This window comes from Dasypus novemcinctus, chromosome 21 (assembly GCF_030445035.2).
Source record: "Dasypus novemcinctus isolate mDasNov1 chromosome 21, mDasNov1.1.hap2, whole genome shotgun sequence".
In the NCBI taxonomy this organism is placed as follows: Eukaryota; Metazoa; Chordata; class Mammalia; order Cingulata; family Dasypodidae; genus Dasypus; species Dasypus novemcinctus.
The window spans coordinates 82,936,932-82,951,359 of record NC_080693.1 but is presented as its reverse complement, the minus strand read 5'-3'; the positions used below and the strand labels follow the sequence as shown (position 1 = coordinate 82,951,359).

Here is a 14,428-nt window from a genome sequence, read left to right as displayed (position 1 = left end):
TCAAGATTTATTACTTATTTCTCCCTATCCCCTCATTGTTTGCATTTGCTGTGTCTGTTCATCTTCCTTGTTTCTTTAGGAGGCGCTGGGAGCCGAACCTGGGACCTCTGATGATATGGGAGGGAGGCACCTAATTGCCTGAGCCTGCTTTACTCCTTGTTTTTTTGTGTCTCTCATTGCATTTTTCTTCCTGTGTCTCTTATTGTGTTGTCTTCTTGTGTCAGCTCACCGCACCTGCCCATCATATCAGCTCATTGTCTTGTTCATCCTCTCTAGGAGGCACTGGGAACCTCCACTTCCTGCTTTGTTGTGCCTCTCACTTTATTTTTTCTTCTTGTGTCTCTTATTGTGTCAGCGCACTGTCTTCTTTAGGAGGCACTGGGAGCCAGACCAGGGGTCTCCCATGTGGTAGGTGGAAGCCCAATCACTTGAGCCACATCCGCTTCCTAAAATATATTTTTATTATAGAAGTTGAGACCTTACAATACAGTCCTGTACATGTGTAGAACTCCTATACAGCACCCCTGCACCAACACACCACACTGTTGTGGAATATTTGTTACAAATTATGAGGCAGTATCATCAGACTATTACCACTAACTATGGTCTGTAGTGTACATTTGGCATATTTTTCCATACCCCCTTATTATTAAAGTTCATCTTTGTCATTGATACAAGAATATTACATATTGCTGTTGACTATCATCCACCGGTTACATTAACTGTATTTTTCCCATGCTTCTCCACATTCCCACCGCCTTGCAACAGTGACGTACATCCACAGGACACTCTTGCGTTTGTACTCTCAACCACCGTTCTCAGCCACCTCTGGGTTCACTGTTACTCAGTCCCTAAACTAATCTGTAGCTTTCTTTCAATTGCTGTTTACGTCCCTAGGCTATCATTGGTATTATTTTTGATACCTTTGTGTTTGGGGGGATTGGGTCGAAATATAAAGTACATTTCTTATTGTGACTCTTGGAGAAGTTTAAAAGATACTTGAGAAGTCTGGGGAAAAGCTGGGAAAGCAAGATCAGCTCTTCTGATATAGCTGATGAACCCCTGCTGTAGGCTTAATTGTGGTCTGTTGTTTCTACCCTGTTTCCTTTGTTGAAGTGGTTTTTATGAAGTATTTTGGGGGAAGGTAACTAATCTCTGAATGTAGAGGATTAAGCTTCAGTGCCACAGGCAGAAAGAGTCTGTGTTCTAAATACACTCTCAGGCAGAGGTAGTTTCCAACTCTGCTGTTCGGGAGAAATATAATGCCAGCTACAAACACAATCATTTCCTAGTAGCCCCAGTGAAATCAATGGAAATAATATATTGTATTTAACCCAGTACATTAAGTGGCTGTCGTTTCATTGTGTAATCAATATAAGCTGTTATTAAAGTGAGATTTTACATTTTGGGGGACAAAGTCCGGCGTGTGTTTAAACTTCTAGCACATTCGGCTGGGCCCTTTCACCTGAGCGCGTGACAGCCACACGGCTCGTGGCCACCACGTCAGGCTGCGCAGCCCTCCCCGCACCAGCGCCCCCGCGAGGACGCCAGGGTGACCACCTGCTCCTCCCTGCCGCAGGGTGCACTTCACTTTGCCATGGAGAAGGCAAGAGGCGGCCCAGTGCTGGGCAGGGTTCAAAGCACTTGACTCGCTTTTGCTTTGAGCACGGCAGCCACAGCTCCCCACTTACAGGTGACCGATCTGTGGCCAGAGAGGCCAAGTAACTTGTCCAAGGCGACCCGTTTGGCCTGCTGGGACAGTCTGGAGCTGGGCCTTTAAGCTGGGCTGGCAGGTGCTTCTCGTTGACCACGCGGCTCTCCCCCCCACCCCCTGTCCCCGCACCTTCCGCACCCTCGTCCCGGTGGGCGTCCGCCCTGAGCCCCCCTCGTACAGGCGAGGACGTGAGTCTTGGAAGCACGTGCTCCGTGGCAAGACCTGCCATGCTGGAGTTAGCGCCTTGCTTCTGCTGATGAGCGCTCGTCTTAAAACATCACTCAAGCTGCCTAGGAGGCTGGAAAGGAGACATAAAGCCACCCTGCAACCCGGGTCCCCAGGGCTGCGTACTGTGGTGCCTCTCCTTCTAGAGTTTTCTCTCTGTAACATACATAGTGTCCCCTCCCAGCCTGGCCCCAAAGTGGCACAAAACTATTCTTGTTGTTTCGTAACTCGCTTCCCTGGCCCGCCCCCAGGGGCGTCTTTCCCTGTTGGCTTTGAACTCGGGAGGTAGTGCTGCGGCCTGGAGATGAAGCAGGGGCCTGAGGTGGTGAGGACGGAGGCGTTTGGCCAGTACCTCTTCCTGGCCGGCTCACAGTCAGCACGGGCGGCCCCACGGTGGCCTTCTCCCTGCTGGCGTTCCCAGGGCTTCCGTTCTAAGCAGTCTTCTCAGTGACCTGACAGGCGTTTGGAACCAGGACTGTTCCTAGAGGTAGTAATTTTTGAAACTGGCTTCGGCTCTTTTCTTGTTACCTTCTCCTCCCTTGGTCTCTGAGTTTTCAGCTCTGAGTCTGTGGTGACACCACAGCTTTGTTAGTCACTTTTCCCTCTTTTTTTTTTGTAGTTCCCAGCGACCTGACTCCAGAGGAGCGCCAGGAGCTGGAGAACATCCGACGTCGGAAGCAGGAGCTGCTGGCGGACATACAGGCAAGAGCGTTAGCGTGGCTTGAACACAGCGGGGACGCCTTCCGTGTGCGCTCGAGTTTGTCCCGCGCAAAGCATCTTCTCATTTGTTTTCTGACTTGCTCGCACTGCATCTCTGAACCGCATGGGGGCCTTAGAATCTCCTTTGCTTTGCAGATGAAGAGGTGGAATTCCACAGTGGCTTGTAGGGGTTCGTGCAGCTGGCTGGAGATCAGCCCTAGCCTGACCAGGGCAGAGGAGTAGAGAAGGGGTGGGCAGAGGCCAAGAGTGCTGGCCACTCACCAGGTGAAGATTCTGGAGGGGGAAAATTGGACTTTGATTTCCAGTTCTTCATCTGTAGTGTAAGGGTGAAAATAACCTGCTTTACAGTACTGCAAGGATTAAGTGAGTTAATACTTAAAAAGGACATAGTGTCGTTTCTGGTCCCATAGAAGAATTTCCGCTTGCAATAGCTATTTTATTTGAATTTTTAAGCTCCTTTTCAGAACTGTCCAGCTTCATAGGAAATAAGTCATGTAAGTCATTAGATTATTCTAGCCCCTGACACAGCATATGTATTCTTCTAGAATTCTCTGTAAAACGTTTGGGAGCTTGGGCGGGGTAAGGAAGGGGCACACCTGGTGACCACGAAGTGGCGAGTGTAAATGGGAAAGATTGCCCAGTTGTTGGTTTGAGTATATTTGGATAGTTGACCCTAATTGTTCAGTCCCATTTCACTGGTAAATGCTAGAAAAGCACATGTAGCAGTTCTCCATGCAAGCTTCTTCACCGCACAGTCCACCCTTGCTGAGGGCCAGCTCGACTGGGAGAGAGGGTGATGGTAGACAGATACTCAAATCCATCAAACATTGTCCTCACTGGTCACTACCAGGCAGCTCAGTCTTGGCCTGTCCTAGAGCGGTTTCTTTTGTGAGTCTTGTATCATACTAGTGTATAGTACATTGCACGTTTGGCCTAATAGACTGTATTGAGACAGCCTGTTTTTTTTTTTTCTGGTAGAATATACATTTTTTTCACAGTGTATATGGTATATTTTTTTTCCTTGACTATAAACTCCTTGAGGTCAGGAGCTGTGTATCTTTTTCACCTTTATATTCCCTAGAATGCTTACTCTCTGGAAGGAGCTCGATTGATTTTTGTTGGATAAATAACATTCCTAATTTAGTTTTTGGATTTTTGTTTCTTATTTCTGTTAGCTTTATTTGATTTTGTTTTGGGTTTGAGGACATGATTTGAGATTTCACAGGTTTTCATTTGGTCTGTATCATCTTCTCCGGGTAATTTTGCCTGTTCTTTTGCAGAGGCTAAAGGATGAGATAGCAGAAGTAGCTAATGAAATTGAGACTCTGGGATCCACAGAGGAAAGGTGAGTTTGCATTGTGCCCAGTGGTTTTTGTGGTTGTCGCTTCTGGAACCTCCAGCCTGTAATTGTGTGTCGATGGCATACTTGAGGAGAAAGCACACCTGGCACCAGACGTTTTGCCTTCCAGTGCCTAGTGCAGGGACTCCTGACACAGGGGCTTCTCCACGTTTGAGAGGTCGAGTTGGATAACCTCAGAGGCCCCAGAAAGCCTTAAACTGCTACCACACTTTCGTGTGAATTACTGTTTCTCCCCCTGTTGTCCACTGTGTTTGTATTTTTAAGTTTCTGGTTATGCTCTGCGTAAAGGAAAAGCTTAATTTATGCTACTAATACGATTTCAAAAGCCCGAAGTACCCAGTTATGTCTGGGTATAATTGTAAGCTTGTTTGTGCCTCCCTAACGCTTAAGGGAGAAGAATGTAGAAATTAAATTACACTGCAAAATGACAAGGAGCATTTGCAGGCTTTACTTTCCCCTTTAACCACATGAAGTGTTAGTGACTTTGGCAGTTTAGTTTTAAATGGGGTTCCTAGACCATTTTCTAACTGTTGAATGCAATAAATGGGCTGTTTCTAATTCACTACCGTCTGTATTTTTCTAAGCCTAAGTCTCCCTGTCGGCTTCATAAGATTGTTCTGGTATTTTAAACTCGAATGGGCAGCGCCATTAGGGATTAATGAAGTGAGGCGTATAGAAAGTGACCAGCTCATCACTTCTAGTCTCTGTTTTGTCATTTTCATATTTTAGATTGTAGCTTAGTTATTTTCCATTTTAAAATTTGATAAATTGGAGTTTATCAAAATTAAAAACTTTTGCTCTTATAAAAAATATCATTAAAAGAAAATGAATACAGGAAGCAGACTTGGCCCAGTGGTTAGGGCATCCATCTACCACATGGGAGGTCCATGGTTCAAACCCCAGGCCTCCTTGACCCGTGTGGAGCTGGCCCACGCACAGCGCTGATGCATGCGAGGAATGCCGTGCCACGCAGGGGTGTCCCCCGCGTAGGGGAGCCCCACACGCAAGGAGTGCACCCCGTAAGGAGAGCCGCCCAGCATGAAAGAAAGAGCAGCCTGCACAGGAATGGCATCGCACACACGGAGAGCTGACGCAGCAAGATGATGCAACAAAAAAAGAAACACAGATTCCCATGCTGCTGACAACAACAGAAGCAGACAAAAACAAGAACATGCAGCAAATGGACACAGAGAACACTCAACTGGGGTGGGGGGAAGGGGAGGGAAATACATTTTTTAAAAAAATCTTAAAAAAAGAAAAGAAAATGAACAGACAAGCCATAGACTGGGAGAAAGTATTTTCAATAACATATATATGAGAAAGGATTTGTGTCCTGTGTGTGTGTGTGTGTGTGTGTGTGTGTGTGTGTGTGTGGAGAGAGAGAGAAAGAATGCATGCAATTCAATGATAAGAAAAAAACTGAAATAAAAACTTGAACACTTTACAAAAGAAGCATACATATACACTGAAAAGATGCACAGCACCCTTAGTCATAAGGAAATGGGACTCAAAACCACCGTGATACACCACTTCACACCCACTGGGATGGCTGAAGTTAAAAGGTAAGTGGCTCATTGTGTTAGAGTAAGATGGGAACAAGCTTGGCAGTTTCTTATAAAACACCCATGTGGATGACCCAGCAATTCACCTCCTAGATATTTACCCCCCAAAAGTGAAAATATGTCCACCAAAAGACTTTTACAAGAATATTTATAGTGTACTTGTAAAAAATAATCCAGAACCGGAAATAGCCTAAATGTCTACCAGAAAACGGATGGATGAACAGATTGACGTAGAGTCATACAATAGACTGTTCATCAGCAACACTAAGGAATCAACCAACACCGCACAGCTTGGGTGAATCTTAAGGCGTGGCGTTAAGGGAGAGAAGCCACAGGTGTAGTCCACCCACATTCCTCCGAGGTTCCGGGACTGCAGGAGCCCTAATGCTGTGAGGGGGATTGCGTGGAGGGGTCACGGGGGAACCTACAGACACGGCAGGAGACGAGCGTGTGCTTGTCAGAGCACATCGAACCCTGCACTTAAACATCTCTGCATTTTGTTGAATGTAAATTATACTTATATTTTAAAAACATAAAAAGCTTTTGTCTGATTACAAAAGCATGACATCTTTATTGCAGAAAAAAATTGTAAAACCCAGGAAAGTACGAAGAAAACAAATTTCCCATAACCCCTCCTCCTAGAGACACGGGGATTAATATTTTGGTGCGCCTCCTTCCGGCGTGGTGGTGCCTGCGCGCCCACGTTTGGATGTCAGCATGCCGTTTGTTTTTGCTTGGCTGGTCCTCTGTGGGTTTCCATCGTACACCAAGGAAATATTAGATGCAGGCTTGTGAATGTTAGGCCCCCTAAGACCCTTAGCTAACTAGTTCATTAGCATTTGTAATTCTTATTAGTTGTGTCTGAAGCTCTAAGTCAGGGAGTACTAATTAGGCTGTTTGTTTAAAATCTGGATCCTAAACTGGATTTCTGGTATTGGAAGCCCTGAAAGGAGAGTTATTCTACAGATCCCTGAAAGCAAACATGCATAGCTCCCAGACTTAACATAGATTTGTTCTTCAAAAAGGCACTACGTTAGCTCTGATTCTTCCATGTCATATTTTTAAATCAAAGTCCTGATGCTGACAACATTGTGTAGAAAAGACCCTAAATACTATTTAATTAAATAGAAATACTCAGACACTGCAGCAGTTCATATGCATCAGTTAGCTAAGGTGACCCAGCAGTGGCCTAACAGTCTTGTTTTGGACGCTCTGTTGAGGTACTGACCCTGAGTGTCGAAAATGGGGAGAGCCCCTCCGAGCAGTGGCTGCCGGGCCTGAGCTGGAGCCGCGGGGTCCCGGTGCCGGGCAGGTCGGGAAGCGCCTGGCTCGTGTTCTGAGTTTGGGCTCCCTGTACTGGACGCCGCCATGGATGCGGGAAGGCCCGCGAGAAGGGACCCGGCGGTGGCACGGGATGCTAGAACCATTAGCCATTCCTGACTTGCTTCTGAAGGTGCCTCCAAAGTTGCTACTCCACTTTTTTTGAAAACAGATCAATTTTGTTGATATATGTTAATAAAACATACAATTTATCCAAAGTGTACAGTCAATGGTATTTGGTATAATCGTGTAGTTGTGTGTTCATCACTTCAGTCATTATTGAAGCATTTTCATTTATTCAGTAAAAATAATAAACAAAAAGCAGACAAACAAGAAAATTCCTCACCTCTCAATCTCTGTTTCCCCTGTTGTACATAGCTGCTATGTCTGGCTTTTCTTAAACAATTATTTGTATATTAGGCAGATATATTCAAGTACCATATGATCAAGCCAAAGTATATAATCAGTGGCTTCTCTTTTGAGCTGTTAAAACGTCCTTTATTGTAAAATTGTATAATAAATAGAAAAATAGATTGAAAAAAATTATAAATTTTTAAAAAGTACAAGGCCAGGTTAGATTTAATATAATCAATTATAAAAATAGCATAGCAACAAACATTTATAAATGTAAATAATTCAAATATAATAGAAACTAATTATAACATAATCCTAATTTTTATATTACAGCTCTAACTACTAGACATAATTGTCTCTAAGAATGAAATTAATTATTGGTTTAGTTATTTAATTTCCATGTAGGCCATAATTCTTTCTAGATAATCAAATTCCTATTTGGGAATTCTTCACATCTTGCTAGAATGAATTACAACTGATAACAATTTGCCAACTCATTTTATGAGGCAGAAAGATTCAAAATCTTGCTCAATTGTAGACATGCTTAATCATTATTGATCCAGATAGATAAGTTTAATTAAAAGAGTGTGAATAAGAAAAGATTAAAGAAAAATGAAATATCCAAAAATATATCTCTTCTTCAGTCCTTCTCAATAAAGAGCAAGTGTTTATTTTGTATGGAAAAAAATGACAGAATACTGATCACAGGAGCAATTTTTGCCAGTTGCTCTATTATTATTGTTTTACATTTATCTGGTCTACTCCAGCTCTTTTTTGATTACTATTTGCATGGAATAACCTTTTTCCAACCTTTCCCTTTTAACCTGGTGGGTTCTTATGTCCAAGGTGGGTCCCTTGTAGACAACATATAGACGGTTCATATTTTTTTATCCATTCTATCAGTCTGTGTCTTTTGATTGGGGAGTTCAATCCATTAACACTCAATGTTATTACTGTAAAGGCATTACTTACTCATCCATTTTGTTCTTGGCTCTCCGTTATATCATTCTTTTGTCTCTCTTCTTATCCTTTAGTTTACCCTTCTTAATAATCTTCATTTCCAAACTCTTCTCCAAATCTCCCACCCTTGTTTTATCCTTTCAGGCTACAGGACTCCCTTTAGTATCTCTTGCAAATCTGGTCTTTTGGTAACATATTCTATCTGTTTTTGTTTGTTTGAGAAAACTTGGAACTCACCCTCATTTTTGAAGGACAGCTTTGCCAGATGCAGAATTCTTGGCTGGCAGTTTTCCTCTTTCAGTACATTAAATACGTCATACCACTTTCTTCTCTTCTCCATGGTTTCTGATGAGAGGTCGGCGTTTAATCTTATCAAATTTCCCTTGTATGTGATGCTTTGCTTCTCTCTTGCTGCTTTCAGAATCTTTATCTCTGCACATTTGTTATTCTGAATAGTAGGTATCTCAGGGTAGGTATGTTTGGATTTATTCTGTTTGGGGTGTGTTGTCCTTCTTGGATATTGATATTTATGTCCTTCATAAGGGTTGGGAAATTTTCAGTCATTATTTCCTCAAATATTCTTTTCCATTCTTTTCCCCTTCTGGGACACCAATAATGTGAATGTTTGTGTTTTGTGCTGTCTTTCAGTACCGAGGTGCTGTTCCTTTTTTCTCCCATTCTCTTCTGTCTTTTCCAGTTCAGATGTTCTTTGAAATCACTAATTCTGTCTTCACGCAATTCATATTTGCCCTTATGTGCCTTTAATATCTTTTTAATCTCATCCATCATGTCTTTCATTCCCATAAGTCTGTTACTTTTCTTTCCAGGCTTTCAAAATGTTCTTTATACTTTCCCAGTATCTTCTTAATATCTTTTTCTTTAGTCGTATTTTCTAAATTCTTTAAAGTGATTTAGGAGAGTTATGTTATTATCACTGATTAATTGTATTAAATTCTGTATCTCTTCAGGATATTTTGTTTGTTCTTTTGGCTGGGCCATCTCTTCCTGTTTCCTAGTATGGTTTGTAATTTTTTTGCTGATGTCTAGGCATCTGAATGTGTTGGTATATTTATTCTGATGGCTAATTTCTTTCTCTTGCCTATTGATTTTTTTCCCCCCACAGCTCGTCTTTGGATTATTCTCAGTCTTTAAAATTGCCCAGCTTAAATTTTCAAAATCGGGCCAGGGACTCTCTAGTGGGGTGCAGATTTTCTCCCAGGGGTTGGATACAGAAAGTGGTTTTTGTCCTTGCAATTTCCAGCCTGGCCAGCAGATGGCGCTAGTTAGAGCACCTTTCCATGAAAGAAGTTCATTCTGGGCTTTCCTGGGTTCCTGTGTTGAATCTCTAGATGAGAGATTCAAAGCAGGCTCTACTGGCCAAATTCCCTGAAGAAAAGTCCCCCTAACCTCCCCTCCCTTTTCCCTTGAAAGAACTGACAGAGAGAAAGATGTCAGTTCGCGCCAGTGAGCCAGGGGTCTTATCCCAGCTTAATATCGAGGTGGGGGAGGGGTGCCTTTCCTGGCCGCCATGGGGGCTTGGTTTGGTAACTCAGTTTGTCGTTTCGGCTTCTTTGTCTCTCTGTCCCTCACCCTCTTGGATGTTTTATAGCACTGTCCTGGTCTGCTGACCCCCAAAGGGCATCCCTTGGACCGCTTTTGGTTCTTTCTCCATTGTTTGGTTAAAGCATGCAACTTTGCTTCTTAATCTGTTGCCATCTTCCCATAATCCTTGCCACCCCACTTTTTTTTTCTTTTTTAATTAATTTTTTTAAAGATACTGAGATTACATAAATGTAATGTCCCAACCCCTTCCACATTTTCCCACATTAATACCATCCTTCACTAGTGTGGTACATTTGCTGCAATTGAAGCCACCCCACTTTTAGTGGACATCATGAACCAGGCTTTTTCCATGGCGTATGTTTAGAAATGTTGATCAAAGTAAAATTATTAGACAGCCATTTAAATTTGTCTTGGTTTAGACTTATTAGTAAACTTTATACAATTTTTATATAATTGTGGTAAATATATATAACATAAAAACCATTTAACCGTTTAAAGCAGCCAATTCTTTGACATTAAGTACATTGAAAAACTGTAATTTTGACCGCTATTTCCAAACTGTTTTCATCATCCCAAACCAAAACCCATCCTCATTTAGTAATTACCTCATATTCTCTCTCCCCAGACACTGGGTATCCACCATTCTGCTTTCTGTCTCTATGAATTTGCTTATTCTAAGTATTTCATGTGAGAGAAATCATACATTTGTCCTTTTTTTGTATGGCTTGTTTCACTCAAGGTTTAACCATGTTGCATGTTGTAGCATGTACCAGCATTTCACATCTTTTTTTTTCCTTTCAGTTCTTTATTTTTATTTGTTTATTTTTCTTTCTATCTTTTTTTTTTTTTTTTTTTTACAGCTGGCTAATATTCCACTGTATGGATAGACCACATTGTTTTTCCATGCATCTGTTCACAGGCAGTTGGGTTGCTTCCACCTTTTGACTGTTGTGAATAATGCTGTGATGATTATTGCTATATACATATGAGTTCACGTCCCTGCTTTCAGTTCTTTTGGGTATGTATCTGGGAGTGGAATTTCTAGATCATATGGTAATTCTATGTTTAAGTTTTTGAAAAACCTCCAAACTACCTTTCATAGCAGCTACACCATTTTACCTTCCCACCAGCAATGTACAAGGGTTTCTATTTCTCTGCATCCTCACCAATGCTTGCTATTTTCATTTTTTTTTTAATAATAGCCATCCTAGAAAATATGAACTGATATCCCACTATAGTTTTAATTTGCATTTCTCTAATGGCTGATGATGTTGAGCATCTTTTCATATACTTATTGTCCATTTGAACATCTTCTTTGGAGAAATGTCTATTCAAATCATTGGCCCATTTTTAAATTGGGCTGTTTATCTTTTTATTGTTGGGCTGTAGGAGTTCTCTTTATAGGCTGGATATAAACCCTTATCTGATACATGGTTTCCAAATATTTCTCCCATTCTGTCAGATGTCGTCTTGTTTTCTTGATAATGTCTTTCAACGCACAAATTTTTAAATTTTAAAGTCCAGTTTATTTTTTTCTTTTATTGCTTGTTGTTTCAGTGTGAAATCTGAAACTCCATTGCCTACTACAAGGTCCTGAAGATATTTTGCTATGTTTTCTTGTAATAGTTTTATAGTATTAGCACTTATGTTTAGGTCATTGATCCATTATCCGTATTAGGTCATCCATCCATTATGACTTAATTTTTGTAGATGGTGAGAGGTAGGTGTCCATATTCATTCTTTTGCATGTGGATTTCTAGTTGTTCCAGCACCATTTGTTGAAGAGTCTATTATTTCTCCAGTGAATGAACTTGGAACCTGGTCGAAAATAACTGAAAATAGGTGTGTGGATTTATCTCTGGAGTCTCAATTTTATTCAGTTGGTCTTCATGTCTGTCCTTTTACCAGCACCTCACTGTTTTAATTATTATAACTTAGTAAGTTTTGAAGTCAAGAAGTAGAAGTCCTCCAGCATTGTTCTTTTTCTTCAAGATTGTTTTGGCTCTTCAGGGCCCCTTGTAATTCCATATGAATTTGAGGGTCAAGTTTTCCATTTCTGCAAAAATGTTGGCTGGGAATTTGATAGGAGTTGCATTGACTCTGTAGATCACTGTTGTCAGTATTGACTTCTGAACAGTATTGTCTTCCAGTCCATGAAAATGGAATGTCTTTCGATTTATGAAGGTCTTCTCTAACTTCTTTCAGGAATGTTTTGTAATGTCCAAGTGAAGTCTTTCACCTCCTTGGTTAAATTTGTTTAGGTTTATTATTATTTTCTTTTTAAAGATTGATTTATTTATTCCCCTGCCCCCTGTTGTCTGCTCTCTGTGTCCATTCACTGTGCATTCTTCTGTGTCTGCTTGTCTTCAGTTTAGGCGACACCGGGAACCAATCTTGGGACCTTCTGGAGTGGGAGAGAGGTGCTCTATCTCTTGCGCCACCTCAGCTCCCTGGTCTGCTGCATCTTATTGTCTCTCCTCTGCATCTCTTTTAGTTGCTTCATCTTGCTGTGCCTGCTGTCCACTTGGGCCAGCTTGCTACATGGGTCAGCTCTCCTGTGCAGGTTAGCTTGTCTTCACCAGGAGGCCCTGGGAATCGAACCCTGGACCTCCCATATGGTAGACGGGAGCCCAATTGCTTGAGCCACATCCACTTTCTTTATTATTCTTTTAGATGCTATTGTAAATGGAATTGTTTTCTGGATTTCCTTTTCAGATTGTTCATCACTGGTTACAGAAACCCAAGTGATTTCTGTGTGTTTATCTTGTACCTGCAGCTTTGCTGAATTTTGTTTATTAGTTCTAATAGCTTTCTTGTAGATTCTATAGGATTTTCTATATATAGGATCATGTCATCTGCAAATAGGGAAAATTTGACTTCGACCTTTCCAGTTTAGATGCTTTTTATTTCTTTCTCTTGCCTGACTGCTCTGGCTAAAACTTCCAGTACAATATTGAATAACAGTGGTGACAACAGGCATCCTTGTTTTGTTTCTGATCTTGGGAGGAAATAATATTGGCTGTGGATTTTCATAAATGCCCTTTATTGTATTGAAAAATACCCTTCTTAATTTTTTGAATGTTTTTATCATGAAAGATACAGATTTTGCAGAATGTCCTTTCTTGCATCAATTGAGTGGCCATGTGAGTTTTTTCATTCATTCTATTAATGCGATATAGTATGTGGATTAATTTTATTATGTTGAACTATTCCTGGAATAAATCCTACTTGATCATGGTGCATAATCCTTTTTTTTTTTTTTCGTTAGACAAATAAAATGAATTTATTTGGGAAATGGGGGAAAGAACAGAGCTTGCTGAGAAATAGGAGAGAAAGATGGAATTATACACTGAGATTTGGTGCGGGCCCCTCCAGGCAGCGCAAGCCAGTCCTTTTTAATTATTGTTGGATTCAGTTTGCCAGTATTTTGTTGAGAATATTTGCATCTGTATTCTTAAGTGATCTTGGTCTGCAATTTTCTTTTATTGTAGTTTCTTTGTCTGGCTTTGGTGTCAGAGTAATGCTGGCTTCATAGAATGAATCAGGAAGTAATCCTTCCTCTTCTATTTTCTGGAAGAGTTTGAGAAGGATTGGTGTTAAATCTTTATTAAATGTGTGGTAGAATTCAGCAGTGAAACCATCCAGGCCTGGACTTTTCTTTTTTGGGAGGTTTTTTGTTTTTGTTTTTTTACTCTCAAAGTCCTTTATTGTACCATGAGGAGCTTTTGATTACTGATTCAATCTCTCTATTTGTTACAGGTCTTTTGAGGTTTTCTATTTCTTTTTGCATCAGATTAGGTAACTTATATGTTTCTAGGAATTTGTCCTCTTCATCTAGGTTTGCCAGTTTGTTTATATAATTTTTTTTTTAAAGATTTATTTATTTTATTTAATTTCCCCCCCTCCCCTGGTTGCCTGTTCTTGGTGTCTGTTTGCTGCGTCTTGTTTCTTTGTCCACTTCTGTTGTCAGCGGCTTTGTCCACTTCTGTTGTCGTCAGCGGCACGGGAAGTGTGGGCGGCACCATTCCTGGGCAGGCAGCTCTTTCTTTTCACGCTGGGCGGCTTTCCTCACGGGCGCACTCCTTGCGCGTGGGGCTCCTCCACGCGGGGGACACCCTTGAGTGGCACGGCACTCCTTGCGCGCATCAGCGCTGCGCATGGCCAGCTCCACACGGGTCAAGGAGGCCCGGGGTTTGAACCGCGGACCTCCCATGTGGTAGACGGACGCCCTAACCACTGGGCCAAAGTCCGTTTCCCTGTTTATATAATTTTTCATAGTACCCTCTCATAATTTTTTTTTAAGCAAATCAGTTTTATTGCTACATATTAATAAAGCATAAATCCATCCAAAGTATAAAGTCAGTGGTATTCGGTATAATCACATATTTGTGCATTAATCACTTCAGTTACTCTTGGAGCACTTCCATTATTCCAATAATAATAAAAAACAAACAAGCAAACAAACCTCATCACCTCTCAATCTCTCTGTGCTTCCCTTGCCGTACATAGCTGCTATTCTTTTTCCTTCTCTCTAGTATATTTGTATTTATATTTTGTAAAAACAGATTTATATATGCAATATCACCCATATTTGTGTTTTGCATGAGGTTTTACTATCTTATACAGTCCCATTTACAGCTTTTAGCTTTC

General features: G+C 41.3%; 1 protein-coding gene across 3 annotated transcripts in view; it reads left to right on the top strand.

Annotated features, from left to right (window-relative positions):
• CYTH1 (cytohesin 1) overlaps window positions 1–14,428 on the top strand; it is a 110,938-nt gene that overhangs the window by 64,533 nt on the left and 31,977 nt on the right. For all 3 annotated transcript variants that reach the window (XM_071210832.1, XM_058284817.2, XM_004460437.4), the window contains exons 2-3: window positions 2,559–2,641; window positions 3,940–4,004. Coding sequence is in view for 2 of the 3 variants with exons in the window: in XM_058284817.2 (XP_058140800.1) it covers window positions 2,559–2,641; window positions 3,940–4,004 (148 nt within the window). In the remaining variant the exon portion in view is untranslated. The remainder of the gene's footprint in view (window positions 1–2,558; window positions 2,642–3,939; window positions 4,005–14,428) is intronic.